Below are 9,415 nucleotides of genomic sequence, written 5' to 3'. Positions count from 1 at the left end.
TTGGCCAGTTCTGGGTACAGCATGTCCTACCTCCATCTATAAATTTAGGTCCATGCTTCTATTTTTAACTATATACATATCAATCAGTGAAAACACTGATCTCATTAGACACTGCTTCTATTCTAAGGAAAGCTGCATTCTACTTTATTCAATGAGAAATACTCCTGATTTCTCCTAATAAAATCTCTATTTTCCATGAAAGAATAATTATCTGCAATAAAACACATTGTGTCAGGACAATACATTTATTAAACTCTGAGAAAAACAAACAAAACACTGACATAAAGAAAGTTAAATAGAAACTGAAAGACACATCTTCTGACCAGCATATAACGGCTTGTGTGACCAGTAAAGTACCAAAATGACATTCTGAGTTTGATTGAGGTATTTAACTATTTTTGGCAATAGAAACAGAGTAAGAAACTTCTTCCAAACACACACATAGGCATTACTTGCATTTGTGTCTATCATCTACGAAATTTTATATGAAACTAAATAATGTAGCTGTTAGAAAAATATAGCAGCAAATTAGCAGAATATCTAATGCACATTTACCATAAAGTACGTGCTAAACTTAAAAATCCCACCCCCTTGTTGGGCCCAGTCCTGTAGCCCTTGGTCACAAAGAGAGCATCAGTAAGTTCCGTGGGAGACATCATGAGCAAGACCTGCATTTGCTGCGCTTCATGCACTTCTGTTCAGGTCAGAGAAAAGAAATGAGCGTCCCTATCTGCTTTCTAAGAAGAACCCTGCTGTGATGAAACCACGCCCTAGGAAGGTAACTTCTGAAGCAGTAATAGTTCATTGCAAAGCTCCATCAAGTTCTTAATATATGTAAGAACAAAGAGAGCTTTCTCACTGAGTTTCAGTTCTCTCTCCTTTCCTTCTGAAACGCTGCCTAACACAGTCAGAGGAGATGCTGTTAGGCTGCAAAAACAAAAAACACTTTTGAACAATACTGTATTCAATTCCCTTCTTCCACTGAAGCCTTTTAATCCTGTTACATCTTTAAAAATGAACTGCTGGCTAACTCCTGAATTCCTTATTTTATCTTTTTTAATCAAGGCTTTATGTGGCACAAACTAATAAATGTAGTGATACCTTTGGCTGTAGGAGGGCTTCAGAAGTTGGTCAAATGTGAAGAGATTATGCTGCTAAGTCACCAGAGTTTATTCATGTGTTCTCAAAAATTTTCAATGAAAGTATAGTTGCACACTGTTTAATACTGTGGTCAACAAAATTTTGCTTATAAAAAAGTGTATTATTAGCATTAACCAGAATCTGATGAAGAACAGAATAATTTGCCCAAATATTTTGTATATTTTAAAGTTTTCTATAAAACTTTAAATTGAATGTATATTTCTATATTAGTTACCATAAGAAAGTAATAGAATCAGTTACTTTAAGTTTCTACAATATTTCAAAATTTTTCTACACGGTTCTTTGGAGGTATAAAATGGCTCTGTAAAAATCTATTTTTTCTTTTTGCTGTGAACAAAACTTTTATAAAACAGAAAACTCCTTTTTAAGGTTGCAGCAATTACATTCCTTGGATGGGTCACCATAATTGAATTACAGTGTGTACTGTAATAGGAAATGTTTATGTTTTTATGACTAAAATATTAAAATATATTTTTTTAATTTATATAAATCAAAATAGGTGTGTTATCTATTCAAGCTGCTTTTAGTTTTCACCTGTATGTTCAGTTCCCAATTACTGATAGAAAGATCTCTGCCAACAGCACAGTTTTTACTAAATTCCTAGACTTTAAACCACCTGAATTTTAGCTTTATCAAAATGCATGATTTACTGTACATTAAACATAGTAATTTCAATGCTTAGTATCACAAAAATCAACACCCACAAGAACAAGACAGTCACTGCTAGTAAAACAGTCTCAAGACAAATTCATAGATAATATTTACAGAACACAATAGGAATATTTTGATGAATATTTTACGTTGCAACATTTTAGATAAAATCATAAGAACCATGAGAAACTTTTAGACTTCATTTTGGTTTCAGCATACAAGCCCGAGCTGACTCTCTGCTGTGAAATACTGCACACACCTAGTCAAAGAAGAGCTACGGCATGATTTTGTTCAGCTGGTCTGCACTCACATAGCCACAAGACATATTGAATTCCTTGTCTGGCACAGGCAGTGCAGTTGCGTTGAGCACGAGGCCTTGTGGAGAGTGAACGATATGAATAGATGTATAGTCTGGGACAGGTATCTCTGAACTTGGCGTTTCTGCTGTTGAAGCTCCAAAATTGACACCGGTAGTGGTAAGGCTCTCTGTGGTGAAGTAAGCGTCTTCATTACAGCTTTGCTCCTGAACATATGGCTCATCCTCTTCATGGGAAGTCACAGCAATACATTTTTTCACATCTGCCTCACAGAAGTAGGTGTTGTCCATGGTGAAGTTTTGTTCTGCGCAGCCTTCACATTGTGCTCTCCCCACCTTGGATTTCTGCCCTGGTGAAAGTACAACACTGCCTGCTGGAGTAATATCACTCACTTGCGCATAAAAGTCAGTATTTGTCAGTGAATTCTGGTTACTTAGCTGGGTATGGACCGATGGACTAGCTGAGTCAATGCTGTCTGCAAAAGGTGGCCACAGCTGGCTATTTTCAGACTGAGTATTCATAAGCAACCGTTGGGTGTCTGTGTTGGCAAGGCTTGGAAGTGACTCATCATTATCTTTTCTATCAAGGCACAAGAGATCCTCTTCTTTTTCAGTTACCTTTTTGAACTGATCAACATCAGATATGGCATCACATGTGTCACTTGCACTAAAGTCTGTCTCAGGAATATCTGGTTCACAACAACTGGCCCGTCCAGAATCATCATCCTTCGCTCCCAAGCAACTGTGTGATTTCAGATGATCTTCACTCAGGAGTCTGTCGGTATCTGAGACTCTGTTCTTTTCATCAGGGTCTTCTATGTCCAACTCAATAAACTCAACCCACAAGTCATCATTGTATAGCTGTGTCTTGTAGTTGTCATGGCTGGCTAAGATGGAGTTCACTTCATCTAGCTTTCCTTTCTATAAAGCAAGAAAAAATTAATGTTATGAAGGAATTAATAAAAATGCTTGTACTTTTTATGATGTTAACTTAAGAAAAGGTAACTGTAGCTGATGTAATAATTGCAAGGGGGTTTTTTATTTTATTAAAACTATGCTGTGGCAATTTCCCCCATGTCACAATTTTTTCCTACAAAATTTTTCTGTCTGGGACAGCAATTGTCACCTGCCTCTACTACAGTGATTCCCACTGTAGATTTCAGACCACAATCTTACCTTCAAGAGATCTGGATCAATCCCTTTAATCTTTGGAACTGGCACAGGAGGAAAAATCAGCATTTTTAACCTGGAAAAAATAAATGATGGCTTTTAATTGACAGTGGTCCTGAGGAAGTTAGAAAGAAGCGAGCCGTACATTGTGTTTTTACTTAATTACTTCAAAACTGAAATGTTTGAAGATTCAATTTCAAATAGACCCAAGGAGAAGAATTACTGTTTTCTCTCACTGCAAATAAAAAATAAGTTTTCTGCAGCCTTCCTTGTTGAAAACATACATTTATGTGGCAATCCATTCTGGAGTCTGGTCTTTGAAAATTTAATGCTCTATAGAAAGAGAGTAAATTCTTAGATCTCTGTCAATATTTTCCTTTTTGATATAATTTTCAGAGGAAGCTGATACCAGCCTCAGTGTGCAGAGTGACTTTCTCAAAATTCTTTTTTTTCAGGGAAACAGTAGTCTTGCATAAGCCCAATGAATTTAAATAGGGAAACAGAAAAAGGGACTTGGTGAAAAAGTGAATTACTTCAGAATTTATAAATAAAACAGAAACACAACTGCAAAAATTTAGGTTAGTATTTTGCCATCTCTATGACACTTTTCTGAATTATTAACATAACAAGTAATATATAATAATGACAGGGTTTTACCCTTGTCGAGATCCAACAATAGACTGTCATGGCTATCTCCTCCATTTTATACCCCTCCTTCTTGTGCAAACAGATAAACTGTAGTTCTCAAAAGGAAAACCCAACATTCTCTATACTGGGTTACTTGTGTATTTTAGAAAGTAAGCTGTGGGAATGGTAGATCTAAATCCAAATATGAGTTTTGCTGCATTGTTAGTGACCTTGGTGAGGTCCAGAGAGGATCACAGGAATCTTAAGGAATGCTAGAGAGAAATTTAGGCACCTTCTGCTTAACTATGGAAGGCCCAAATTCCCCAGCTGTTTTTGTTTTTGGCAGACACTCAAAGTTCTGCCCAGCAAGCCTCAGTGAGAGCCAGAACTCCAGTAATTTTCCACCTAATCCCTGGAGGGGCTGTGTTAGCTGTGCACTGGCTGAGCTCTCGGGTACCAGTTTGACTTGCAGTTACAGTTGAGTCCACAAATCATCTATTCTGACAGGATTGGGCACTGCTTCTAACAAAACAGTCAAGGGATTTTACCACTCGCTGCCTGAAAAATTCAGGAGGGAGAACTACACTCTGCTCCTTTCTTGGCCTTGCATAATTCAAGCCTGCATCTCTCAATTCATATGGCCTAACCCCAGGCATCTGTCCTAGGGAGCCTGGTTCAGATCTTGTGAGATCAGAATTGAGGAAAATATGAACTGGTATCTTTTCATATACAGGAGGAAACTGAGTCTGGATATTTTGCATTATGGGAAATCTATGCAGCCTGCTCCTCTGCAGAAGCCATTGCCACTCCCACCACCACGTGCACCAGCTTGAAGGAAAGGGTGCAGGCCCACAGGTCCAGAAAAACTTTCCAGATGAAGGGTCCTCAGTGGGGAAAAGCCTCCTCCAGCAGTCGTGATTAGCATGGAAGATAATAGTCTGATCAAAGACATGCTTCAGTCCTCAGGATCTTTTGTGATGAAGCCACTCCTTCCTCAGTATGCTGACCTTAGTGAGGTCCTGGTCCTATGTGCGAGTTGTTCTTACTCCATTCGGACACATCAAGATTTTGTCAGGCATTGTATCAAGAGCCTTGCTCTTAACTGTGGGACCAGAATGCTATTGCAGGGAGTGGCTTCCTGAAATTAAGCTCTGCCAAAGCATGGTGCTGCTTGCCTAAATTATTTTTTTAGAGCTGCTCCAACTGCACCATATTGTTTTCATTTCAATGACTTGTCCTTATGCTGGTATGCGCAAAACACTTCATGTTCATTTTCAAAGTGTGTATACAAGACCACTGATAACATGCATGGGTGCACTGGGACTTGACCATGGTGTTGCTCCACAGACTAGGACAGTACTGGTATGACATCCAAGCTGAATTATTCTACCAAAACCTATCCCTGAACACACATATTAGGGGATGAATTAATTCTGAGACCATTTTGTAGTTTTTATATACATAAAAATGTGTCATTGTTTCATTTTTATAATGACACAATTTTATAGTTTTTATAAATGACACATCCTGTGCTTTGTTTTATTTTATTCCTGTTATTTATAGGAGCTGCAGTCTATCCACAGAGACCAAACACTCCTCTATGACTCAAGCTCTTTCCCTTGGCTCACTGAAGAAATAGTCAAGAGATTAGTGGAATAGCCTAAGAACAAAACCAAATATATAGACATATTTGTGTGAAACTTTTGAACAGTATGTAGGTAAAAATAGTGTTTACAAAATTTGAATGGACTTTAAAAACCAATCCCCTTCAAAGCCCAAGTAACTTAACTATGTAAATACTGTAGAATAAAATGTTCTGCAATCCAAAAGGAGGAGCTTTTGTCAACATAATCAGATTCCCATGCTGAAGGCAGAGTACATACATATGCCAATGTCCATGTGGCTTATGAGAATGGACAATCCTCAAAACAGTTTCTAGTCCGCTAGATTTGAAACCATGGAAGCACCCTATTTTTTAAGCTACAAGTACATAAAATCTGACAAATAAAAACTCTCTACCTTGGTTGTTTAGACAGTAGGATTAAGATCACTGTTACGGCCAGCCCACATACTCCGAAGATAACAACTAAGAACCATGGAAACTCAATTTCTGAAACAACAGAACAAAAACATGTTAGCAGGGATCTGAATCTCTTCTGCATCTTTAATTTCAACCTTCTCTTCCACCACCTGAGGATTCCAAAGTGGTAAAAACTCGTAGGAGAAGTTTTGGTTACTTAAACGTGAAAGGTCTGTGTTAAGCAGAAATAAAAATACCCTTTTGGTCTCACTAGTTTCCATACACTGCATTTGTAGGTTCACCGAGACTCCCTGCAAAAACAGACTGGGTTTTTAAATATAAACAAGATCATAGTACAGACAATATATGTAGCAAAATCAGTCATGAAGAACATGCTACCAGTAGTCCTGACAGCATATAATGCCACAGACCATGTTATTGCTTGTTCACTCGAGCTGAGAGAACATTATTAATAGCATACTAAATCATAGGCAAACTCTCTCACAGAAACTAAAATATGGTGGTGTCAAAAAGCATACTGCTCCTCTTTCTAAAGGCTGAACGTTAATTATGTTGTGAACCATCAAATGGAAAAAAAAATTCTTCCTTTTATTTATCTTGCAGGTGGCTACAAAAAATTCAGGTCACTGGGAAATGCAATATGGTAGGAATGAAGAACAATGCTGATAAATGAAATGTTTTATCTTTTAAACACTGGAAATTCCATTATACTTAAGGTGACACTGTAGAATACAAAGTATAGAGAAATTTATTCTGGCTGTAGTTTCAGATTCTTCTAATTTGTTCCCAGTTTTAAGTTTTCCATACAAACTTCACTCATTTTTTGGGCCAACGAATACTGGGCAGAAAGCTTTAGGACTCTACACATGAACATAAATATACATCCTCTTGGGGAAAAAACAATTAAATTCAGGTACCAGTTTTATCCCTGTGCTTCTAGCTTAGATTTTGACTTGACATGTTTTCAGGCATGAGTAAAGTCCTATCTGGATATATCTGTGTTAGACAGGTTCCTATTTTAATGAAGAACCAGTAGCTCCTTGTCATGTCAGTGACACCTGTGAATGTCCAGCTGCTTCAAAAAGTTAGAATATTGCATTTGAATTTAACTAGTCTAAATTTTTAAAACATGGAAAATTTAAATTTTAATTCTGTGTTTCTAAAGGTGATATACAAAACAAGCAAGAATAAATTCTCAGTCAAATCAGGTCACTACTGGTGTGTGAGATGTATGGGTATGGATCAACTTGCAGAATCTGGGTTGTAGTGACTGAAGAACACTGTACTTGTAGGATGGCCTTAGATTTTCACAGAATTTTGATTTTTTTCATATGAGAACCTTGACAACTTAATGCAGCTGGGGTTAATAAAATAATGCCACATGTCCAGAACATTAGCTGTTCATATAAATTAGGAATGAAAACTAGTAATATGAAGAGTTAAAAAGGGAAATATAGCAAGATTTTGAAAGATAAGAGTTATGGGTGGTTTTATTTAACACCTTCATTAATACCCTGGAAAATGAAGTGAAGCAGCTTGTTAGAATAATTTGATGAAGAGCTCACATTTTGAAAAGTTAATTTAGTAGCTCAGACCTGAGAATGCTTTAGGAAAAGGTACCGTCTTGTTCTTTTAGTAGAAGAAATGTGGTGCTCAGTGGCTGTTTCTTCTTCTGTCTTTAACAGCACTTTAAAAACAAGACAGAAGCAAGAATCCGAAAAACACTCACTTGTCCTTGATAGAATTGGGCAGCTCAGAAAAGCACATCATTCTGACAACAAACTTAGCCAGCAGTATAACACTTTAATAGAAGTGACAATTCACTACTGGAGTGCTCATTTTAGACAATGAAATATGAGTTTTAACTGTATTTTAGGCTCTATAAGATGTGCAACAACAGTTATTACTTCTGATTCTTAAAGCTATCTGTATTTTTCACCACCACCGAAAAGACAAAAAGACAACATGGTTATAAAACCACTTTGCTGCACTTTGCTTACTTACCTTCAGCACAATGAACAAATTCAATGCCTGCTTGAGAAAAAGATACGTAAAGGATTTCACTGAACTCCCCAAATTTTTCAGAGGTACGTTGTCTTGATCGGACTCGTATCTCATAATCTCTTCCCATCTTCAGAGAGTACAGTGGAACCATTGTTGAGATCCTGGGTTCTAACTGTAAAGACAGAAGGACTGTGATTTATTTGTTTGAGTTGTACTGGTGATTTTACACTGCTTCTTGATTTCAGAAATGAACATTTGAAGGTGTTTTTGCTACTTGGAACTGTAAGGATACCATGAGAAGAGTTCAGAGAGAAAATTCACACCATTTACTTTTGACTTACTAGCCATCAGGCTTTGTTGTGATTCAGGGGACAAAAAGTGGAGAATCCAAGCTCTCTCTCAATACAGTCAGTGAAGAAAGGCAGCTGCCCCCAGTTACATGCTGTAAGTAGGTGGTGTGAACATCTCCCATTGATCTTATCAAATTGTAAATCCTTTTTACTGCTACAATACAACATTACTGAATTAATTACAGAATTAATTGTAAAAAGAGAAATGATTTAAAGGCCTTCTAACCAGATGTGTTGCATCTTACACATGTATTTATTTGGGGAACACTGCATAACTCCCAAAATCTTCAACTGTATATAAAATGTGATAATGGACACCTGTGAGAGCTGGCGTCAGATTGTTGGTCTCGAGACTTCTATATTAAGTATTAACTACAACATACTTAATACTGCTGCATATCAAACCACGTAGGAAGTCACATTAGAGGTCTTAATATGTGAAATTTCTCTCTTCTATTACTCCTCTAAGAATATGTATTTTAGCTCCAACAGCCCAACAAAAGTACACAGGACAATGTACTCAAAAGAGAAATCCATGTGGCAGACGTCGTATTCTAATTTTACTTAAGCATCAAGCATGATACTGGCAAAACTCATCATGAGCTAAGAATTACAACACCTGGGAAACAGCAGCCATAGGGAATTTGAAAGAATCTTCAACCATACAATCCTATAATCACTGCAGCTGCATAATCTAAACTTGAGACACATTCTGTTGCTATGATCTGTGGGGTTCCCTGATCCCTGGTGGCTCCAGACTCAAGTGTTCTGAGAACCAACCAGTCAGATTTTGGAGGGGGCAGTGATCCCACACAGACTGCTTTACTCTGCTAGTTGTTGGGCACAAGATTGTGGACAACCATTGCTCTACACCACAAAGGCTTTTAACATGTGAAGACTATTCAGTTGGAAAGTATTAGAAAGGGTTTACTTATTTTGTGCTAGGAAGCCACAAAGAAATAGTACACTAAATTTTTATGGGTAGGGTGTGTTTTTGTCTGTTTGTTTGTAGGTTTTTGTTGTTTGTTTGTTTGTTTTTTCCTGAGACAATTAGTGGAGATTCTTAGGGATGCGTGTTTTCACACCTTGTTTGAA

The 9,415-nt window shown here is 37.2% G+C and overlaps 1 protein-coding gene across 7 annotated transcripts in view; it reads right to left on the bottom strand.

Moving 5' to 3' along the window:
• Positions 1–226: 226 nt before the first annotated feature.
• Positions 227–9,415, bottom strand: part of GHR (growth hormone receptor) — a 131,277-nt gene continuing 122,088 nt past the window's right edge. For all 7 annotated transcript variants that reach the window (XM_074812729.1, XM_074812730.1, XM_074812724.1 and 4 more), the window contains 4 exons: positions 7,971–8,142; positions 5,945–6,035; positions 3,305–3,374; positions 227–3,049 (listed from right to left, as the gene is read on the bottom strand). In XM_074812729.1, coding sequence (XP_074668830.1) covers positions 2,087–3,049; positions 3,305–3,374; positions 5,945–6,035; positions 7,971–8,142 — 1,296 coding nt within the window. In that variant the 3' untranslated portion in view covers positions 227–2,086. The remainder of the gene's footprint in view (positions 3,050–3,304; positions 3,375–5,944; positions 6,036–7,970; positions 8,143–9,415) is intronic.

The sequence above is a fragment of the Strix aluco genome, chromosome Z, assembly GCF_031877795.1.
Source record: "Strix aluco isolate bStrAlu1 chromosome Z, bStrAlu1.hap1, whole genome shotgun sequence".
Taxonomy (NCBI): domain Eukaryota; kingdom Metazoa; phylum Chordata; class Aves; order Strigiformes; family Strigidae; genus Strix; species Strix aluco.
The sequence above is the reverse complement of the archived record's forward strand: the minus strand, read 5'-3'. Positions and strand labels throughout refer to the sequence as shown.